The sequence below is a fragment of the Pseudorasbora parva genome, chromosome 16, assembly GCF_024679245.1.
Source record: "Pseudorasbora parva isolate DD20220531a chromosome 16, ASM2467924v1, whole genome shotgun sequence".
Taxonomy (NCBI): Eukaryota; Metazoa; Chordata; class Actinopteri; order Cypriniformes; family Gobionidae; genus Pseudorasbora; species Pseudorasbora parva.
The window spans coordinates 39,475,090-39,498,690 of NC_090187.1; the positions used below are offsets into that span (position 1 = coordinate 39,475,090).

Consider the following 23,601-nt stretch of genomic DNA (forward strand, 5'->3'; position numbering starts at 1 on the left):
ATTCTATTTCTATGAAATTGCATGCGCAAAAGCCTACGCACGTCACATAGTGTCCCATCCTCATTAAAACATTCTCTGTCGTTTAAGCTCGTTCAGTGACTAAAACTGTGACCTCAGAGCTGTTTGGCATCCCATCCCACTATAAAAACCGCGCGCAGAAGAGCAACGAACAAAGAGCCCTCGCGACCAGGTGAATCTACACCGAGGAATCCACTTACCTGAGAAGATGGCTTTGACGAATGAAGACGGACTTTGCAAATATAGACTATTATTTGCTTTCATTATGATTTTTAACATATCCTTAAGCACCTCTATGAGTCTCGATTTAACGGAGCTGCGAAATAAAGTTTCGAAAATAAAAGTGCATCCACGTGGGAATCTCTGGGCGACAGGTATTTTTCCATCGTTTTTTGCTAGTCGTCATGCGCCATTAAATGAATTTCACTGCATCTTTTTATGTCTTTTTCCAGGTCATTTCATGGGCAAGAAGAGTATTTCTAACAGCCAGCTGCTGGACTCTCCGTTCTCCTCAAAGCTTCTCAGGAATACTGTGGGAGAATCCGGGAGTTCAGAGGATTTGAGGGAGATCATCACTCAGGAGCTGCTGAAAGTTGCTTTTCAGGCTCAGCTTGAACATCAAAAAGGGACACGGGATGTTTATAATCAGGTGATAAAAGCTATTTACAGAAAAGTACATGATTAAAAAAATGTGTTGCTTTGTGATTAGCTTAAATATTTGATTTATTCATTTTTCAGGATACAGACTTCATGGTAAAGCTTTTGAAAAGCTATTGGAAAGAAAATAACCTATAGTGACAGTGCCATGGATATAATTGTATAAATGTTAATTTAATAAACCTTACAGTTGTGTATAATATGAGAGTCTGCTTTTAATGCGGTCATACAGGCTTATTAATAATGCCATAATGTATTTTGACAGCAGAAGTGTATTAAATATTCATTATGCATTCAATTGCTGTAAATATGTCTGGATATCTGAAATATAAACTCAGTGGATGAATCAGTGAATGGATGAATGAATGTGTTAAAAACTGTATTTTAAAAAATAAATATGAAAATGTGAATCAGTCTCATTTTACTTATTATCATGTTGGCAATATAAGATTAGAGATAAAATAGATTAATTAATAAGCAGACATTTCAAATATATTTCATTTCTATAGAAACAAACCCACAGTGGAAGGATCATACTCTAATTATGTTACAAATTTATTAGAGCAGCTCATCTTTCCCATGGGTTTCCCTAATGCATGCAGGGATTTTGAGCCTTTGTAAACATGTAATAAATGCTTTGTGGGGTTTTTCCACATTTTGAAAAATGCTCTAAAATTGTCCTCAAATGGTAATGCGAGGTCAGGCATTGGGAACTGTTTGGTAAATTATAGCACATCACCATTAAAATATCTGCGCTCAATTTAAATGTCAGATGCAAATAATCTAAACAGCAACATCACTGTGAACATTCTCTCTTTACAATTTCTAATATGGAAGTAAATCTAATATTGAATTAAAATAAGATTTTTTTTTAATGTTTGATATTGCATTGGACATTTTTTTTAGAATAAAAAAGTAACATTAACGTAATATTCGCAATGTTTTAACGATATTAAAACATTGTTAACATTCATATGTAAAATGTGGTAAAATGCCAGAGCTATTTCTGCCTGATTTAATCCACGCTGAAAAAAATTAATGTAAAAATTGTAATATCTAAATTAAAGTTTTATTCAAGTAGAAAATGTTATTTAACATCACTGACTCAACCTATATATATATATATATATTATAGGTAGCTATATATAGCTATAGTAGCTATAATAAAATGCACATGTGCCATTTATGAATGCTGCATTTATATATTATGACGAACAGCTAGCTAAAACCTGCATTACCTGTGACTCATTTCGGAGTTTGGCCTAATGTTATTTGTTTAATGTACCATTTTAATGAAGGGAAAATATCCATCAAAATAGTTCCTGAAGTTATTAATTTTAGCTAAAATGTGCCAACAGATAAATAGATCAAATAATTAAATATATAGGTTATTTTTTATAGATTATAGAATATATGCATAGATATAGATTATATGCAACCCTTAAACAAACCCTAATACCCTAACCCTATAGTAAGTACATGTAGTTAATTAACATTATTTAGGACTTAAATATATAATTACACTGTAACAGTGATACCTGAATTGTTTTTGTGCAAATCTATAGCCTAGCGTTTGATCACAGAGACCATCAGTGCACCATTGTATAACATCATGGCAATCTTTAGTTGTTCAATTGGCCAATAAACCTGAAATAACAATGTCGGAGGGCATTTATCTCATGTTTCCCATCTAGCCACAGCAAAAAAGATTTAGCCACGTTTGGAAACTTTGAATGACTGAACATGGACACGACAACCTTATCTGGAATATTTTACCTTCCGACCTGTAGAGGGCAGCAGTGCGCTAACCTCATAGGCAACTACATGAACTCGAAGAAGAACGTCTCCAATGTTTTGCTGTAGAAAAGCATGAATCTCTTCCTGTCATCTAGACTTTTGCGATAAAATGCCGTTAATAGTCATGTGTGGATATCCGTGCAGTGGTAAAACACGACGAGCCCACGAACTGAGAGAATACTTCACACAAAATACAGAAAGACAGGTTCATATAGTGGGAGATGAAGATCAAGGGATTGATAAGAACTCTGTATATGCAGGTGAGAATCTTCTAAAAGTTCAGGAGGATGCATCGAGATTAAATGTATTATATTGCCATATGTGAATGCTCGGACGATTCTGAAGCCAAAGGTCTATCTAACTGAGAAACATGTGAAACAGATTATTTCACGTGTGGAAAAACAAAACACGTAAACCAGTTTGAAATGGTCTTATAAACAGTGTTGGTAAGTTACTTTAAAATTAATTAAAGGGATAGTTCACCCAAAAATTAAAATGACCCCATGATTTACTCACCTACACCTAGGCCATCCTAGGTGTGTATATCAGTTATATTAAAAATGTCCTGGTTAATCCAAGCTTTATAATGGCAGTTCAAAATGTGAAGCCCAAAAAAGTGCACCCATCCATTATAAAAGTGCTCCATACCGCTCTGGGGTGTTAATAAAAGCTTTCTGACGCGAATCGATGGATTTGTGCAAGATAACTATCCATATTTAAAACTATATAAAATAAAATATCAACGCACGAAGAAAGTGTAATGCCTCTCACAAGTCTTGCTTGGGCTAGGTCCGACATCATCATCGCGCCAGTTACGCTTTTTTCGTACGGATATTTTACTTTATAACGTGTTAAAAATGGATATTTTTCTTACAAAAGCCCATCGATTCGCTTCGGGTTTCCTTTATTAACCCCCCCGAGTTGTGTAGAGCACTTTTATAATGGATGGATGCACTTTTTTGGGCTTCAAATTTTGGACGTATAAAGATTGGAATAGCCAGGACATTTTTTAATAAAACTCTGATTGTAATCACCTGAAAGAAGAATGTCATACACACCTTGGATGGCTTGAGAGTGAGTAAATCATGGGGGAATTTTCAATTTTAAGTGAACTATCCCTTTAATTACTAACTACAGATATGTCAACAGTGTGATTGGATTCCTTATAAAAAATTGTTTTTTAAATGCTATTTTATCAACCTTGAGTAGTTGAGCAAGACACAAAACAATTCTTTCAAATAAACGATATAATTGCATAAATTATTCTTTAACTAACAAAAATATTTAAAAGGGGGTTACATTAAACCATACATTTTAACATAAAATTTTGATGTTAAATCCACTATTCATTTATATAGAATTGTTCTATAGTCTATACAGTATTTAATCCAATTACATCAGAAGTAATTGTAATTAAACAACAGGACAAATTAAGAGTATTCCCTTACTTTATGTTTTCAAGAGTAATTAAAGACAGTAATTAGTCAACAGAAGCTCTTACTGTATTTATGTCGATGTCGTGTTTGTTGTTAGTTGTGGTGAAAGCATTTTGTGAGAGAAATAACATTGCAAAGTTCATAGAATAAGGGTCGGCGTGACTAGGACTCGTGTTTATTCAGAGCTCTCAATACGAACAAAAACTCACGCTCACTCTGCTCTCAACAACTCGGTACAATAACACTTTCTCAGCAATCTTTCCCCAGCTCTCCGTCTCTCTCTGGACTGGAATACTTTGAAATACTCATTTCAAAAGCAAAGATGTCAACCAATCACAACAGTGGGTGTTTTCACGGAGCTAATTAACAATACAGTGAGCTTTTCCACAATATCGCAATAAATATCGTACCGTGAGGTCAATATCGAAATTGTATCGTACCATGAGATTTTGATATCGTATCATCCCTACTACTTAGTAATTAATTACACCCAACACTGCTTATAAGGGTTTTCAAACTTTTCTGTTTGACTAAATTTTACATTTGAAATGCCTTCCAAATTCTTTGTAATTGATCTGAATCTAACATCACACCAATAATATTTAATGGTATGTCTCATTACAGACTCGCAGAAAGAGAAGAATCTGAGAGGATCGCTGAGAGCTGAAGTGGAGAGGTGATTCATTCATGCCTCATATATATCCCCATTAAAGAGGCAAAAGAGGCAAATCAACTATTAAAATGTTCAATGGCAAAGAAGGATGTTTAAGATAAAAAGGAGAGACATTTAGAACAATCTCCTTTAAAATGAATATGTCAAATTCTAATAATTGTCCCCAAATAAAATGAAATTAATTTAAAAGTGTTTTCAAACATAGTTTTCAAGATAAAAAGTGTTTATGGAAATGTCATAAGAGTTTTGAGTCATGACTGCCAAAAAAATGTATGGTCAGAATAAAAGTGCCTTTCTTTTCTTTTTTCAAATTGATTTTTATCTTCTTTAATCGTTACACAAATAGAAAGCATTCAGGAGAAGTTCTTTGTGTTCCAATTAAAGTGAAAATTAAGTTACATTTGAAGGTCTAAACGTAGGTTTGGGAAGAGTCTAATAATTCAGTCCTGTCAATCATAGTCACAACTGAGTATAAGCAGCAGTCATTGGCTATGATGGATTTCAAGAAAATAAACTTTAAGTGCCATTATTGTGAATTATGAATACAATTATGAATCCTCAGAATTAAAAAAAAAAGGTCACTGCAACTTTTTATCTCATAATTCAGTTTTTTCTTCTTCTCCGAATTGCATGATATAATTGCAGCAGTCATTGGCTATAATAGATTTTAAGAAATTAACCTTTAAGTGTCATGTGCAGATACAGTTTGGTCTTATGTTGGAAAGATCATGTGTTATAGAAAAATGAAGAAAGAACATGTGCTGTTGCGGGTCCTGCTGGGAGGAATTTTACACCAATAATTATTTTTATTAAATAAATTACACACTTGTATTTAAAAAAAATTTTTTCCCCCTAATTATAAGTGTACACTAATTTTAATTATACACTTGCATTATCAGAGAACTGTGAGTTTGATTTAAATGATTTCTCTCTCTCTCAGGAAAGTCAATAGAGGCGACATTGTCATTCTTGATTCCTTGAATTATATTAAAGGTAAGTCCATGTTTGTTCTGTTAGAATAAACACATCTGCACCTTTAGTCTTCATATAATGTTACGTGTTTAATTTGATTTTAGACCATACCTTTTAAAAGTTATTGTTATCCTTAAAGTGTTAAACTGGTGTTGCATGTGACGCTCTTAAGATTTCAGTCTGGCATGAGATTGAGGATTAACTGTGTTTTGATTCCAGGCTACAGATATGAGCTGTTCTGTCTTATTAAACATACTCAAACACCACATTGCTTGGTACGTAAGCTCTTATAACTCGTCTGAAAAACATTTCAGTCTACTATTTTTGTATATAGTGCACATAATTCTATAACCCCTGCAGATGTACTGTTTGACGTCAGCCGACGTGAGCACCAAATGGAATAAAGGCAGAGAGGCTGATTCTCAATACACACAGGAAATGTAAGCATTTTTGTTTTGTCACAGTGTGGTTATAATAATTAAGTGAAATATAAACTGTTTTCAACATTTAGAATTATGGAAGCTTTCCGCCATAGAATAAAAAAAGACTTTTTCCTCAGAATTGCGTGATATAAATGTGCAGTTATGAGTTACAAAGGCAAAATTGTGTGAGAGAAACTCGGAATTGTGAGAAAAAAGGTCAGAATTTTGAGATTGAATAAAAAACGTAAAAGGTAATTTAGGCTTTTTAATCTCGTTCTGACTTTTTTCTCTCACAATTCTTACTTTTTTCTCAGAATTGTGACACAAACTCAGTTATGAGTTATAAAGCTAGAATTGTGTGGGGGAAAAAACCCTTTTCCAGGATTCTCTTATTCAATCTTACAATTCTGACCTTTTTTTCTTGCAATTGCGAGTTTATATCATGATGACAGAATTATGAAATTAAAAGTCACAATTACCTCTCTTAATTTTTTATTCAGTGGTGGAAACAAGCTTCCATTTAGAATAATAAGAAAAAAATATTTGCTATCCCAGGAATAAATTACATTTTGATTTTTTTTAAAGAAACCTAAAAATGTAAAATTGTAATAATATTTAACAATATTCTTTTTTCTTTTCTTTTTTTTACTGTGTTTTTCATCAAATAAATGCAGCCAAAATAAAGATGCTAAATATATTATCTTCATTACCAGTCTTTTCTATTTTTATCTTTTATTTTCAGTCTCGATGCATTAATACAGCGCTTTGAAGCCCCTGATTCAAGGAATAGATGGGATAGTCCACTCTTCACTATCCAGCAAGAAGACTCTCTTCCATTTGAAGCCATCTGTGATGCTCTTTTTAAAAGAAAAGCACCGCCACCTAACCAGTCCACACAGAGTGTAAGATCACTAATAATGACTTCTGCATGAGTATGTAGCAGCTTTATGTACTTTTGATTGCCCATGATTGAATATTAGAACCTGTTTCTCTTTGTTGTTTTTTTGGTTTTTTACAGCAACCGCTCTCATCCAGCAACTTTCTGTATGAGTTGGACAAAGTTACTCAAGATGTCTTAATGGTATGATTTTCTTTTTCTGTTATAAAAATAGAAAGCTTTCAGAGTGATTCTTTCTGTTTTGTTGCCTACAGGTGAGCATTTATAGATTGCGTTTGCATAGCAAGACCGTCAGTATCAATAGTATGTGTCGTCATACGGGTTGTTTTATGTCCCAGGCTGTTCTTGAGTCACAGAAGACCAGCGTCCCTGGAGATCTCATTTCCATTCCTGGAGCTACGGAAAAGATATCCTTTATTGTAGCATGTTTGGCATTTCTCTAGCTTTGAATTTCTTTCTATGAGGTTCGTACCAGTACCAGTCGGTTCCAGCCAAAAAATAGAGATTGCGATTTTCTTAGCCCATTCCGTTTTCAGATTTTTCTTTTTGTAAGTGTGACCTGTTGAATACTGATTTTCTTTCTAAAAACTATAATTAACCGCATATATAAAAACTACTTTTTTCAATATGGAATTTGATTTTCATTTTAAAAAGTTCAGTAATAGAATAAGGACAAATAAACTAATGCAAACAGTAGCACAAATAAATGCAATAGAAGATATGAAATAAACATGGCTTTAAGTTTTTCAGGTGGATCTAACAGTATGTTAGTATTCAGGTAAAAAATTGAGTGGGTACCATTCCCTCGTTCCTAAATCAGTGTTTTTTTTTTAATGGGATTAAGGCAGTTGCTATCGAGTGGCTAAATTGGACTACAGAGGCTGTTGAGATTAAACGTCATCACGGTAAACTCAGTCCGCTTTTACAGCCTTGTCATGCTCATAATTATGCTCCTATAAACTATTCTAACGCAAACGTTCAGGGAAAATGTATTAAGCTAAAAACTGAAAGAGTTAACGGAAGATTAGTAATGATGACGTTGAAGGCGTGAGACTGTGGTGTTATACGTTTATAGCCTACCTTTAGCTTTTGACTTCTAGCGACTACATTTAGGCTTCAAAATGAATAAAGGTTATGTTCTGTGATAATTATCTTGATGGACAAAACGTGTAAGTATCATAAGCTTGTGTTGGTCTCAGAGCTTGCTTTTTGCGAAAATCCAAAAACCTATGGGAAAATCCTTTTGGGTTTTTCTCTAAGCTAAGGTGTTATGCGAACTGCCAGTTGGCCTACAAAGTGACGTCATACTTGCAAAACTCTATACTTCAGAAATTAAAGTAATCATATGTACGAGAACATTAGATGTTTTAAAATGTAATATTAATGCTTGCCATTAAAGTTACGAAAGTTATTCAGTCGAGAGGAGCGAGTGATTTTCTTAGTCTTTTGTTTATTATTAACAGACTTTAATATACTGCTGTCAATAATATATAATGGTTAATGAAACATTTATCTGTGGTGTGAGAAAATCAAACCACGTTCAATTTTTACTTTACAGGGCCTTTAAGAGTTTCTGCACGGATCCAACAGTCTGTTACACAACATACGTTATATCAACTATTTCCGTTCCAAAACTGACTGTGTTTAACTGAATACTCGCCAAGACGAGCATTTGGACATAATTGAAAATTTTGGGGGTTGTATTGGTCTTGTTGGTTTATTTAAATGATTAAAAGGGATTTAAGGAAAAGAAATAAGTGGTTAAAGTTCCAGTTATATTGTAACTATTTGCAAATAATATATATTTTTTAAATATGCACACATTCACTCTTATTTTCGTTTGTCTAATATGCCTAAAATGCGAAACGGCTTTTTTTTCTTCTTCAATTTCATAAAAAATATCAAGTAGTTTGCATCATTTTATATTACTGTCAAATATTAAATGTTTGCTACTACTTACATCTTCTTTCTTTCACTGCTATAACTAAAGTCGCACATTGGAATTCGCAGTAAGCCCCGCCTTCCCCCTTTGATTTGATTGGCCGTCTGACTCCTTCTATCAGTGATTAGCGCTGTTAGACCTCTGAGGTAAACCAGCCTAAAAATGTAACCTTTTACTTTTGTCATCATAGCAACAAACAGAGCGGTGTGTAATGGAGTACAGCAGAGCAGCATCAAGAATATCAAATATTGGGGGGACAATCTGGCCATTTCTAATTATGTAGGGGGACTGGTCGCCCTCAGTGTCTATGGCGGTTACAACCCTGCACCATGTCCTTCTCTGGCTTTTCCACAGATTTTTGAATCTTGTTATCTTGCTTTGCTGAGCCACCCATCAGAGCTATTTGATGTTCCTCACTGTGACAACACAGAAATGTCCCGCCATAGATGGGCAAAGCATTAGAAATGATTACCTCATGAAACCAAGATCAAGCCTGGAATTTCCAACCTGCGCTCCATTGAATCTTGCTGACAGAAAGTTGATCCGTTTAATGCTAACTGAAGATGTGTTGTAGTAATAAACAGGACCTATGTGCATGTGATGAATGCACAAACATCAAAGAATGTCATTTCTTTCTGACGCAATTGCTGTGGCCGTCCATAACGGCTTTAGCATAGATATGGACCAGTGCAGGTGGCCCTTTGAAATAATACAGAATTCAAATGGGATTTATTAGAAGTTCGTTTATACTCGGTCTTGCTGGTTAGTCCAGTTATCCAATCCACTGTTGAGGCAAAGTCACACAAGCTTTTTGTGTTGCGTATCAAGGGATTTATTTGGTAAATGTTTCCGTCATAGTTTCCATGTGCATGTCTTCTTAATTGAATGCATTTTTTGTGTGCCTATTTACAATTTATGCACATCTTGCCATTTCCATTGAGTGTTTCTGTCAATGCAATATCCCAAAATGTGCATAAAAAATTGGTGGATGAAAACAAAGCTAATGTTAAAAACAGTAGTGCTGCTTAATATTTTTTTGTGAAAACCTGATACTTTTCTCAGGATTCGATTAATAGAAAGCATTTATTTGAAAAATAAATATTTTGTGTCAGTTTTGATCAATTAACACACACAGTTTTTGCCAATCTGTTAATCTTGAGTGCCTATAGAGTAGTATTGCATCTCAGAAGAGTCTTTAGTTTTATCAGATTTATAAAAGACCGATACGCTGTACCGATTCTTTCCAGCCAAACTTGTGGAGGTGTGCAGTAGCCGGAGCTAAATGGTCATGAACACACACACACACACACACGCACGATACATCATGGCATCATCCCTGGATAAGTTTCGATTCACTATACGTTCGTGTTTTTTACATTATAAACACTTAGGTACCGATTGCCAACAAAACACAGACATTTGATGCAGTTTCACTCACCGCCTGCGGTTTCGACTCATGACTTGGAACAAACACACACACACACACACACACACACACGTAGAACTCTGTTGCTGCTCCGGGAAAGCAAACTGCATCCACTGTTTCCTTAACACTGGGTTATTTAGGAAGCTGAACAAGGTTATCTTTCCCTCACATCCAGAAAAACACTTCTTTAGTGAGATTGTTGATTTTGGTGTCTAAAAACAAAATAGCAGCGCTGCCGACGGCCCCTGTAACCCGAACTAAGCACATTGATGAGCGTGCTCTTGCTCTCGTGCTCATACAAGGAATTCTGCCCTTTATGACATCATACAGGGCCATTCTCGGGGAAAACATTTTTTTCCCGAAACTTGTCCGAAGGAGTGTATTTGGCACAGAAATACATCCAGCTTACTTTCTCAGTGTAAATAAGTCAGAATGCATTAAATCGCATTAGACCCTTCCTTTAATCAATCGTTGTTAAGTAAAAGTATACATTTTCTTTCCAAAAAATAACAACAATGCAGTATCATTAATGTGTTCCTGCTCCTCTATCTGGAGCATATCTTTAATTTGTTAATGCAATGTACATTATTATAACACCCCATTTTTCTTAACTTATTCAATACATTGAACTCACAAGAAGTCTTAACATGGTGGAGTTGAGGAAACTCAGACGCCAGTTCATCAGTTACACCAAGACGCATCCAACAGAGAACATTGGACAGATTGCCAATATGTTTGTGCAGTATCTTAATAAGAGTATGCACTAACAGGTGTTTTGGTAAATCGTAATTCTTAAGGTCATATTTATTGTTTTCAAGTTGCATTTTTACGAATGTTTTGAGTGCAATAAAGTGTGAACATTTCTAATGTCTTTCTATATTCATTGGTGTGTTAATATAATACAAATAATTAAAGTGTAGATGTCTGGTCATCTGTTGTTGCAAAGAAAAATGGTCTGAATATTAACTTAAATTTGCGCAGTGAGAAAATCTTGTGACGAGGAAATGTCACAAACCTAACAGTTAACAACCCAACATATCACTTTCACATCAGATTGTTCCTTTTTCTTTCCGTTTTCTCCTCGGTAACACGGACCATGCTGGGAAATGTTCAGCTGCAGTCTGGATGTTTGTCTTCAGTGGTTCACCGACCTTGAAATGAGCGTAATGTTTGATTGAAGTCATCAATGCGTACATACAGATGTTTCCAGGCTTCAGTCGTGGGCAGGCTAATGAAATGAACCATAAAACTCATCGAGACGCTGACTGTTTAGTGTTTTTCATGCAAGTCTTCTGTTTATGCCTCTGGGCAAATGCAAGTGTTTGGAGAGCCATATTGACTCTTGTGTTAGGGATTCACTGGGGGAATCAGGCCAGCTGTTTGTGTAAAATTATAATCTGGTATAATAGGATTTGAAGAAAACATGCACTCCAATAACTTCTGTCATGACCCCTCAGACTCTTTTGCATGGTGAAAATAGCAACATGTTGGTTACGTCTTTTGTTCATGTTTTTCACATTTGTATAATTTTTTTTTTTTGGCACTGTAAGAAATACACTCGGTAAACTCGTTACGGAACAGAAATAATAGTGATAGGACATGAATCGCAATTTAAAGAAGACTAATGCTTTTTTACATTTTCAACTTTCTTTTGTGTGAAATGTTGCTGTTTGAGCATGAAAAGGGTCTGCAATGATAGAAAGCACTAAGTCCTCTCCGAAGGGATTCTATACATCAGTGAAAAGTGCAAAGTTTGCGCAGTATTGAGCCCAAGCCTGCCGCGTTAAAAACTGAAGCCAAAGCGTCTCTATTGCCTAAAATGACAGAAACTATCTTTGGAAAAAAATATTTGAAGTGTAATTTGATTGTTTAGATTACATGAAGAGGGTGGGGTTTCTGACCTATACTTGGACCAGCCAACTGGGGGTGATCAAAACAGTTTGACTTTATTTTTTAGGACTTGTGAGGCACACTTGGTTAGATCAGTCTCTGAACTCCTAAAACACTCCGATTGTAGTGTAGAGTTGTCTTCTGGAAATTAACACGTTCATACATTTTTTTTTTAAAAGGGGGCAAGGCCTGGTTGAGTTACCCCAGAACCATGTAGAGAAGGTATAGTAATGATTATTATAATACATAGTCTGAGTAATTTGCACATTTAGTTTTTCTTTTCTTCTTTTCTGTTCGAAATCATTAATCCACATTAAACAAAATCAGTATGTAATCAATCTTGACCCCCATTCACTCTCATTATAAAGCTTGGATTAGCATGCTGGACATTTTTTAATATAACTTCCTACCTGTTCGTCTGAAAGAAGAATGTTATACACACCTTGGATGGCTTGAGGGTGAGTAAATCATGGGGAATTTTCATTTTTGGATGAACCAATGTGTGAACCATTTTTTGCTGAAACCTTTTAGCAAGGACCTTCTGATGTCCTTTAGACAAAATAAGAACAATGTCCAGCGGCTCTCCTATTCAAAAGAATCAAAGGTGTCAAACCTTTTGAACTGTATCATTTGTGTTTATTACTTGTGGACTATATGCAAACCATCTGTTTTGTGAAATAGCTTAGTCAGGGCAGTACTGATTTTTTTATTTATTTATGGTCCCTCATATATTTTTTTACATGTTAGCATTTTGCATAGTCTGCAAGGGGTGTGTAAACTTAAGACAACACATGTATGCCATGTTGAATGGAATATGCAAAAAATTATATTCTCAATTAATAACAACCAAATGTTTTTTTTTTTTTTTTTTTACATAATTTTATTTAATTTGCAATCATAGAAAGTGCACATATTTTGCATTCCATATTTTGTCTATTCCACTACTACATTTTGGATACAAGTATCCATAATTTGAACTTTAGTGGTTGCATAAAAAAAAAACATCATCATGATTGTAGCCTTTAACAAAATTGTCAAGTCCAAATAACTGAGCATTATTTAAGCAATCTAAAATCAAAGGTGTGAGTACATTTATGTACATAATTTGTATTTTTCTTTCAGTGTTACAATGAATGCATGTCAAATCTTTTAAATGTATTTTACTAAAAAATTACTGCAAGAAAACTATTTTGTAAAATCATCTGAAAAGAAAATATAAAGCTGTATCATATATGACATGATGATTAGGGACCTGTCCATGAATCATCTGATTGGCTGAAAATAGGATCCTTTGGTGTCATTATTCACTTTTTTTCCTGGCCACCGTTTTACGCATGTTGGTGTATTTGTGCCGGTCATTCCTGTATAGAAAAATAGATAACAGCAAAGGTTCATATGCAGTTCAGATAAAATAAAAACACAGTTCAACAATTCATTTAGAACACATGGGTCATCAAAAGTTGTGCATTAAAGGGGTCATATGATGCCATGTTTAAAAAACTCATAATTTTGATTATTGTGTTTAACAGAATAGGTTACCATGCTTTAATGTTCAGTTTTTTTACATACTGTACATTATTAAAGTCCCTCTATCCCCTGTCTGTCTGAAACACAGAAAGCTCAGAATGCTCTGATTGGTCAGCAGACCCAGTGCGTTGTGATTGGCTGACCAACTCAAACATGTGTTGAAACTATAACGCCCCTCACCATAAATAGCAAGCTTCAGCTGTTAATGCTTCTAAAGCATTTGTAAACAGTTAATAATGTCGTCAGCTTGAGCCGGAGTCAGATTCTGAAAATGCGGATGATCAAGGCGATCGATCGGAAACCAACTTTGCAAGCGTGAGCAGAACGTTGGTAAGTACTTTTGTAAATAGTCTGAGTTATACTCTCAGTTTCAGGAAGCTGTCCTCTGTAAGCAAGCCAACTTCTGAGTTTATGATTTAAGATTAATAAATAAATCTTAACCACTTGATTCTTAATTTAATCTGTTTTCAGAAGGCCAAACAAAGCTGTTTTGCTTTCACTGGTAAGTCGCAACATATGTAACAGTAGGTGGAAGGGAAATATTACACTATGCTATATTTCATTGCCACAGGTTATATATGGCACACACCTGCTCATCTTAGCCTTATTTCTACAGCCCTGTCCGCCCTCCCAGTGGCTTGTGAAGGTGGCTCTTGTCATCATACCTCCGCAACCAACACATGGCTTACCGCTGCTGTATGGCTAGAAGGAGAAAGCAAAACAAGAAATCAAAAATCTTAAGTTTATTACACACCAGTGGTTCTCAACTGGTGAGTTGAGACCCACAAAATGGGCCACTGTACTTTTCTGACTGACTTGTAGACAGCAGGGAAAAAAATCCAAAATTTAAATGCACAATACAATCATTTCTGCATAGAAAAATAAAATTCAAAACCAAAACCATTTTCCTACTCCGCCCATATTACTTTAATAATTTAGCCTATTTTTGTTCTAAGCAGTTCTTGGTAATATTAATGCATTTCTAAAGACATTTTTGTTACTTTCGGATGAGAAACTAAACTGTAAACTAAAGCGAAATAATCCTCATCCTGTCGGCCTGACAGAGTTTCTGCCACTGACCTGCTCTTTGGCACAATAGCCACAGATCATTCTGGTGGCCAGCTCCATCAGATGGTCCTGATCTTCATCATGGCACAAGTCACACGGGTACGCCCGACCACAGCATGGAAATCTGGCAGGAGAGACCATTAATGCAAGACGGCTGCTCGAAATATGACCCAAGGGCATTTTGTAGGTCAAACAAGAGGACTTTAAGATTTCTTCCACAAAATAAACCTCTTTCAGAGCCAGACACTGTTCCTGATAGTTACCTTAGCCACCGGTGACTTTGTTTGTAATGCCTGCAGGCACCTTTTTCAGGTAGGGGTTTCCCTTGCTGAACTGCAGGGTCTCTGTAGCGTCGAGGGTATTGAGCAGCGGCACCTGTAAATTCAGTAAATAATAATAAGTTGTTATATTTATATGCCAATTAAACTCAATGCAGTTTACAAGTGAGTCTTCAACAACAGGGCACAGGAACACACACCAGTTACCAATGATTTGAGAAACACCGAGGACTTTTACAATATAATGCACATCCCTATATGGGGCAGAAGATCCCACACAGACCCCTTCTGACCTCACTACACATAATTCCAGCTGCAACCCAACCTGGGGGTCTCCGATCCAGGTACTGCCCAGACTTAACCTTGCAAAGCTTCAGTGAAAATACAGGTTCTGGTGATCAATAATACCTTGCAGTGAAAACACTTGACACAGTCAACGCACAAGAAACAAGAACTGTACTGAATCAGTGAGGATATGGTTCAGACCTGTCTGATTTCTGGTCTGTGGCTGAATGAGCTGAAAGCGTGCCGCTTCCACAGAAATCCTGAGCTTGGTATGACAATGTTGGCAGTTTTGTTCACATTTTTGCCCATAAGTCAGATTCTAGAGAAAAGAAAAAATATTTAATTTATTTTAAAATAAAAAATATTATTTTCAAATTATTCACATCGCAGATTCTGCAAGGAGTACACAAACACACAATATAAATAAGTCAGGTGAATGAAAATGTCATCTCCAGTGAATCTTTGCAGACCTGAAATGTGTCCTCTTTGTTGCAGTTAAGGCATCCAACACTGAACTCAGACTCCTGCAGTATCAAATCCACAGGCACAGCTGCTTTTAGGTCCATATAACCCAAAACATCACTGTAGTGGTGCATCATACTAGGTCTGAAGTCCGCGCTAATATCTGCTCCACATTTCTCACACTGAGCAGTGCAGGTCAGACGGCCGTTCAGGGTCAGGTCAGAGTCCTCTTTACACCTACAAAGGGGAACATGGATATTTTGTGCTCAATTTGTTATAAATAATTTAAAGAAATAAGAGGCCATGTTTGCTCCTGATATTGACATCAGACCTTGGCGATCTGATCATAAATATAGGTGTATTTCTAAAAATTTACGGAATGTTTTGCGATCCAATCACTGCTCTAGAGTCCAGCTTTACACCACTGCAGCCGACACTTTGCATTGCACTTGGTGATGTAAGGGTTGGATGAGCTGCTCGGCCATGGAAACCCATTCCATGAAGCTCTCTGCGCACTGTTCTTGAGCTAATCTGACGTCAGTGCACTGTGCACCCCGCTCTGTGATTTTACGTAGCCTACCACTTCCTGGCGGAGTTGCTGTTGTTCCCAATTGCTTCCACTTATTTATAATGCCATTAAAAGTGTTGACTGTGGAATATTTAGTATTAAGGAAATTTCAAATACCATGCTTAATTTGAGTACATCCAGGGCATGGTGCCAATGACATACCAAGTTTCGTAAAAATATGTTAAGGAGTTTGTAAAAATACACCACTGTACATCAAAATTCAAGGAATAGGAAGGAATAGCCAAGGAATCAGAGGAAAAAAAGAATTTAGTTTCTACAGTTTCTGCCCTTACAGTTCAAAAGATATTAGCATGAACGTGAGTGAAACTTCGGACAGTTGGTGGCACTAAAGGGAATGAGTTTTAGACTGCAAATTTGTAGTGTTTAATGTTCAGATTATCCTTACCATCTTTTTGCCAAATTTCGTACTTTTCCCGCAAGCGGTTTTATGAGCTGCCATTGACTCAAGAGCGGAATAACTTTACTTTTTATAATGACAAAAACAATGACAGCCAATAGGAATCCACCATGTATACGGTTTCAAATTTGAAATGTTTAAAAACAAATCTTTAGTGTGAACGCTTTAAAACCTGTTGTGAACAACAATCTGTCTTCACCACTTGTGATATGATCACTAGCCTAGAAATCTAGACACACCCTAGCGGCAGAAAATCTAATCTAACTCTCAGTACACTTCTGAGCTGTAAAAACCAAACTCTGGTCAGGCCAATCACATCGTGTATAGAGTCGGTGGGCGGGGCTTAACATAATGACGGCAGAGTTGCCCTTGCGTGCTACTAGTTAACACAGAGGTTGGCGAACGGCGGTCTTTGAATCAGCTTTAACCACGATTCTGGAAGACTTGGAGTTCAGCTTTTCTCTGAGAAAATAACAAAGAACGGCACTGAAGTCATTCTTAAGAAGGGAAGATGTGTTCAGAATGTTGCCGACCGGATACGGCAAAAGTTTAATCTTCACATGTTTACTAGCTTCAACTAACTCCACGCGTGCAGAGGGAGTTTGAAAGACAACCGTTTATCCCGCACCTCGGATTGAGCCCTGTCAATAGTAAGGCTTGTCAGGCTATATGATCGCTGGAGAAAGATGTAAATACCAGGTATAAAACAGGCTAGAGTTCTAATCTCTGACTAACATCTGAAAACTCAAATGAAATGTTTTAGTTTGGTTTGAAAGAGGATTGAAATTCACCTGTTGCACTTTAGGGACACTGATATCTGTCTGGCTTCCACAGTAGCCGTTTGTTCTCCCAGTGTCAGACCCAGCAGTTTGATTTCAGTGCCTCTTCGTCGCTCTCTTGTTTTTATGTTCTCCACCTGGTGGCCACCTTCCTCCCCATCAATACCGAAAGCAGTTTCATCCTCGTCCACCACGTCCTCCTCCTCTACTCCAGGTTCATCATGCGCTTCCTCCTCCCCTGAAGCAACCGTGAGTGACACTACACGCTCAGGAGTGTCTGATTTCTTGGATGTGTTCTTAAAAACGGTGACCTTGAGTTGCTCATAGGGGACAAACTGTATTCCAGCCCTCTCTAGATCAACGTCTTTTTTCAACTGAGAAGAGAAATTTGAAAGTGATTAATACCATATCTAGGTTCACCTAAGTCTGTTCACTGGAAGACACTTCCCAGCTCAAATGTGACTGGCTGTTTTATATTCTCAGTTAAGTGCGAGTCTCACCTGTCTGGCCCCCTCAGTGAAGAGTTTTTCCATACTACGGTCCAGCCAGCGCAAGTACGGCCTGAAGAGCAGCTCAACTCTGCCCATCAGCTGATTAGTAGCATGTTTAGCCCTCAGCCATTCCTCGGAAGCCTTCTGCACATGTCTGCATTCCCACAGCAAAATAAAAAAAACAGTTATTGATATCAGTTTACATTTGTATGCAGAATATATGCAATGTAAACAGTTCTTCTCACCTCCCCATAAGTGATGGTAAGTCCTGGTCCTCAGGGACATCCACAGTGAAAACCTATGACACATTAGCTTTAGTAGCAAATACATACATTATAACATCAAATTTGAAAGATTTCAAAGATGCACACCTCTTGAGGATAACTCTCAGGGAAGCTGACCATGACGTCCACTTCGTTGAGATCATATGGCTGCAAAACAGAAAATACTGTTGATGATAAAACTACTGAACTACTTGTCAAATCTAACTTTATCTTTACATGACACTTTTCAACCACTCCCTTGCAGCTGATAATTATTTTTTTAAACACAAGAAGCTATTTAGCACATACGTAAAGTGATACAAAGGACACAATAAAGGAAAAGTTAATAATAACAGACATTATCAGTGTAGATTTATTAGAATGACACACCATAACTTTGTTCAGCACGCCAGCTATAAGATTTAGCAAGATTGTCATATATAAACATACTTAATATAAACATACAATAAGTTTGGGATCAGTAAGATTTTTCTTTTGAAAAGAATAATAATGTTCAGCTAGGATGTATTAAATTGATAAAAATTGACATTAAAAACAACTGTTTCCAACATTAATAATAATCATAAACGTTTCTTGAGCTCCACATCAGCGTATTAGAATGATTTCTGAAGGATCATGTGACATTGAAGACTGGAATAATAATGCGGAAAATTCCACTTTGTCGTTACAGGACTAAATTACATTTTCAATTATATTAGAAAACTATTCAAACTTAAATTAAGAATAGAAAACTGTTCATTTAAATTGCCAAAATATTATTAAATTACATTTTTTATTGTATTTAGATCCAATACGGTGAACACCAGCCTTGGTGAGACTTCTTTCAATAATATAAAAAAAATCTTACCCTAAAGTATGGAAATTTCACGAGGACTTTAAAATGATTAGGCTACATAAAACATCTACATTAAATGAAAAATAAAAATCTATTTAGACTTGAGTAACATTTAACAAGTCTGAATAAGTTATGCAAAGAAGCATAATATGAAATTAATCCATTCCTCTTTCACTTAGTTTTGAACAATCAACTGTATGATACTGATATGAAGATTTGGCAAATACTTCATATTCACACTCTAATAATACTAGCTAACTGTATTCTGCACTGCGAATGTCCATTCACTTTGTCTGCACTTCCAAAGTATGAGGACTAGAACTGAAACAGTAAAACCGACACAATCATTAGTTATTATCCCTGTGTATCAAGTGTATCTCGAGCTGAAATTCATATATGGTAATGGTTGTTTTGTTGTAAGCGGTAGACCAATCACAACAGACTGGGACATCGTATTAATCAGAGCAGAGTAGGCTCACGGAAAGGCAGGGTTTTGAGAGACTGAATACTGAATAGGTGATGCTGAAATGTATATTATGAGAAAATTAAAGTGTTTTTTGGCCTTGGATGCATGTAAACCTATAGTAAGAGGCCTCCATAACAAAACCTTGAAATAGCATTATAGGGACACTTTAATTCACTTTGGCCCAGTTTCACAGACAGGGCTTAGATTAAGCCAGCATTAGGCCTTCGTTAAATTACTTAAATACATTTAAGTAGCTTTTATAAACGTGCCTTAAACTAGTGTGGATCTTGAGACAAAACAATGGCACTGACATAATTTAAGATCTGTCAGTGTAAGTTGTTTTCAGTTAAAACAGCTCAAACACGCATTTTAGCCTAGGACTAGTTTAAGCCTTGTGTGTGAAACCGGGAATTTATGTTCTTTACAATACGTTTTTACCCAGTCAGGGTCTGTGGCTTGAACCGTGACTCTGTAGTAGGTCAGAAGACCATCTTCTCGCTCCTGCACGATGAGTTTGTCTTTCGGAAACCTCTTGGTCAGCTGAGCGATCTCAGTGGCTCTCAGTTGCTTGCAGACCTCTCCAGTAAGATCAGCCAGTTTGACCTGCTCATGACTTTTAGCTGGTCGTGCGGGTGGAGCGGAAGGCCTGAAGCTGCTCCTCTCTCTCTGGCCGTGAGACTGGTCCTCCACGGACGGAAACTGCTGTGGATGCAAGAAGCGACACCGGTCCTCCAGTGCACAAAACCCAGACAGAAAGTAGCGGCAGGGACGCCTGGCTCTCTCATACTTCACAGGAGCACTTTTGTGGCCGGATGGGGGCGGATGCTTCTCTGTTCCAGATTGGCTGTTTTCTCTCGACTGCTTCTGTTGGTCTGATCCATGACCATCTACGTTTTCTTCTTTCTTTTTGTGAGCTGTACCATTCTCTCCTTCTTTCAATGGACCTCCAGCTCTCTGATGAAGAAAGTGGCATCTTTTCCCGTAATAGCATCGCCTCCCCTGAGAGTAAAATCGGCAGAGTTGCTGCACTTGACTGGCCTTCTGTGAAGTATCCTTACTGCTGATCTCGGTATCATGGCTCAAGTCGTCCTTTACAGTTTCAACCGACACAGAACTCGGGACTGGTTCATCCTCAGGACCCAATGACTGTGAAAAATAAATATTAAACAACATTAAATATCTTTTATAAATTGCAGATGCAACATGAAATTTAGATGCATGATGCAGCATTTCTTAAATTCAAGTTGCTAACTTATGATCCTAATTGTAAATAATGAGCATCTTTAATATTTAAACCATGTTCCTACAATAATAAGTAGTCATTCCCCAAATTATATGATTTGGTAATTCTGGTCAAATAGAGTTAAGTAAACGTCAATCAGTAAACAGGAAGACAATCTGCTGAAAATATCATCACAGGTTTCCCTGCTCACATGCATTAAACCTACTTTTTGCATTTACATAACATCTGAACATGAAGATTGAACTCACTCAAAAGCAGGTTCTTACTAGTGACCAGAATTCAGGTTCCTTTCAGCAAAATTGCTCATTTTCATTCAGTAAACTGGTTATAATGATTCAATAGTTCATTTAAAACGCTCTAGAGCATCGGGTAGTCTCGTGTAGCCAGACCTTAGACTGACGGCAGAAGGTCTGGACTCCATAGGAGCTTTAAATAGCCAAGGACAAGTAAAGCAACCAATCACAGTTTATTTTGTTCCACGTAATGTTTAGGAGCGTGGAAATGTAGCGTCAATGTCCTTACAATTATAACAGACAGGTGTGTAAAACTCGTTGACGTATTTCAAAGCGTCTATGGTCAGCGGTCCATGGGAGTAATATCTGAGGCTGAGACTAGAGCGGGGGTTCTCAATCCTGGCCCTCGAGGTCCACTTTCTATCAGAGTTTAGCTCAAACCTTGATCAAACTAACCTGTTAATACATTTCTAGTAACCCTGAAGACCTTGATTTGCTTGTTCAAGTGTGTTTGATTAGGGGTTGGATCTCAGATCTGCGGGATCTTGAGAGCAAGAGAAACCCTGCTCTAGAGGTGGGGTCACATTTACTGTTGTTCGGCAAATGTTGACAGGCAAAATGCAGTCATCTGGAATCAGGAGCTTTGCATGAGGTGAAAAATGTCCACAAGCAGATTTCGAATGTAAATTCGGCATGTTGAGGAAAAGAACATTGATTTGGGGAGCGGTGATCCAGGCATTGCAACCCTATTGACAATGGACTTTGTGTGATTAATTAAGTCTACCTTACTTTTATGTTTTGACATCCACAATTAAACCTACAGAGCTTTAATTCATAAAACTAAGTATTTTAACATATTATTGGCCTATTATTGAGAGAAATAGAGTGACAACTGATATTTATATGCATTTTTATGTTAGTAGTCTGCTACACTTATAACAGAATTTCATCTTACTTTTTGGCCATATATATAAGCACTAAATTGCTAATGTTTGCTCAGATTGGGCTTCTAAATAAATAACAATAAGTGTGTGTGTTTTTTCTCCTCAAGTATGAGCTCCATATTCTCCTTTATCATATATGGATCATAAAAGCATGATGTATCAAATATAATTCAAAACATAAACCACATACACTAAGTTTTTTAAGATTTACTTAAATAAAACTATACACATGTATGGTTATTATTTACACTACTTTGCCAACTGTCTGGCACACTGTCACATGTGAAAACTGTTTTAGAGCATTTGTTCACTTTGCATATTGTCCACAGGTTCAATAAGCGGTTTCATTTTAAAATACAGTATACAGGGTTAATGCTACTCTAAAGACAAAATGTAATAGATCACACTTTAATGTAAACATTTGCAATAGGTTTGTAAATGGTGTAATTATATGTTTGGGCTGATTTTTTGTTGAATTAACACCGTTTTGGCCAGCTTGTGACGCAAGAGGTGTTTCGAGCCGAGGTTTTTGAAACACTGAATCATTTAGCGAATCAATTGGTTCATTTCATTAAAAATTTAGAAAAGCTTAATTTCTCCCATTACTGATGTTCACGTTGATACTGATTAACACGTTTATTAGCCGTGTTAATTATGTTTTATTAGTAAAACTATGATATTCAAAATTAAACTAATAATTTGATTCTTCGAAAAGGTTCAATTTTCGATTCATTTGAGGAATCGAACACCGCTAACACGCACTTTGAGATCAGGAAGTGTTGCTAAACTGAAAGTTTGACTGTTTAAAAAACCATGTTGTTTTGTATTACTCATGTTAGTGTTGATGTGATAATATTTTGAATTAAAGCACTGCTCAAAATGACTAGTGGATATTTGTGGTGGATGTCACCTAACAGATTTGCCACTAACCTGCTCCACACCCGCACTTTCCGACTCCATTTAATCGGATAGCACCTGCACAATGCAAACTGTCCAATACTTTAGTGCTTATTCCAGTCGCTCTGTGTCGTTAACGTTTACGTTAGCATAAACACACGAGTTTCTAGGATTAAGAGGAATATGTTGGATGAAAAAAAATGAAACAAAACGTTGTCTTCCTCCAGGGGACGCTTTGCTGGCTCAAAAGTCCAACCGTCCATAGATGCGCATTCAAATCCCAAGACGTTTTTTCCATTAATGGAGACATTTTCACACTATAAAGCCTAATCGTTAAAAAAATGTAATTGTTACCTGAAATAATATCACCGATAAATAAATAAAAAATCTGCTCAAGCAATGATTTGTAATAAAAGCTGAACGTAATCACGAGCAACTGTGATTCGTCCAAATTGACCAGTGCGGAAGAAAGTAACATGCACCATGTGACACCGTCATCCGTATTCTTTGGCACCGTTCTGGAAAAGCATCGTTTCTCTTTCGGGCTAAGTAAGTGGCTGGTTCTCTGGATGATAAAAGCGGCCCTACATTACAGGAAACAGCGACATGGACGGTCAGCTCTCTCTCTCGCCTTACAGGAGCAATTTTGTGGATGAATGGGGGCGGATGCTCCTCTGTACCGGGCTGACTGC

General features: G+C 36.6%; 2 protein-coding genes across 2 annotated transcripts; one reads left to right on the plus strand and one right to left on the minus strand.

Annotated features, from left to right (window-relative positions):
• Nucleotides 1-782: 782 nt before the first annotated feature.
• kti12 (KTI12 chromatin associated homolog) lies at nt 783-11,104 on the plus strand. Its single transcript, XM_067418988.1, has 10 exons — nt 783-792; nt 2,538-2,732; nt 4,533-4,584; nt 5,522-5,574; nt 5,773-5,828; nt 5,914-5,993; nt 6,718-6,877; nt 6,994-7,056; nt 7,212-7,280; nt 10,865-11,104. Exons 2-10 carry the CDS (start codon nt 2,582-2,584, stop codon nt 11,006-11,008), a joined length of 828 nt encoding a protein of 275 aa, XP_067275089.1. The 5' UTR covers nt 783-792; nt 2,538-2,581; the 3' UTR covers nt 11,009-11,104.
• A 1,910-nt stretch (nt 11,105-13,014) lies between these two features.
• On the minus strand, nt 13,015-23,116 carry si:dkey-24l11.2 (uncharacterized protein LOC100034462 homolog). The gene is made up of 12 exons (XM_067418991.1): nt 22,943-23,116; nt 20,031-20,738; nt 18,379-18,438; nt 18,253-18,305; nt 18,017-18,161; nt 17,529-17,890; nt 15,760-15,988; nt 15,491-15,608; nt 14,990-15,101; nt 14,739-14,850; nt 14,248-14,360; nt 13,015-13,492 (listed from the first exon to the last, which is right to left on the minus strand). Exons 1-12 carry the CDS (start codon nt 22,970-22,972, stop codon nt 13,432-13,434), a joined length of 2,103 nt encoding a protein of 700 aa, XP_067275092.1. The 5' UTR covers nt 22,973-23,116; the 3' UTR covers nt 13,015-13,431.
• Between the last annotated feature and the right edge of the window lie 485 nt (nt 23,117-23,601).

What these genes read in the sequence shown, in the direction of transcription:
- kti12 (XM_067418988.1), top strand. Translation starts at nt 2,582, where the DNA reads ATGCCGTTAATAGTCATGTGTGGATATCCGTGCAGTGGTAAAACACGA. An exon ending in CTGAGAGCTGAAGTGGAGAG is followed by an intron (nt 4,585 to 5,521) that starts GTGATTCATTCA and finishes TCTCTCTCTCAG; the next exon opens with GAAAGTCAATAGAGGCGACA. An exon ending in TTCCTTGAATTATATTAAAG is followed by an intron (nt 5,575 to 5,772) that starts GTAAGTCCATGT and finishes TTTTGATTCCAG; the next exon opens with GCTACAGATATGAGCTGTTC.
- si:dkey-24l11.2 (XM_067418991.1), bottom strand. Translation starts at nt 22,972, where the DNA reads ATGGAGTCGGAAAGTGCGGGTGTGGAGCAG. An exon ending in ACAGACCAGAAATCAGACAG is followed by an intron (nt 15,102 to 15,490) that starts GTCTGAACCATA and finishes CTGAATTTACAG; the next exon opens with GTGCCGCTGCTCAATACCCT. An exon ending in GCTATTGTGCCAAAGAGCAG is followed by an intron (nt 14,361 to 14,738) that starts GTCAGTGGCAGA and finishes TTCTCCTTCTAG; the next exon opens with CCATACAGCAGCGGTAAGCC.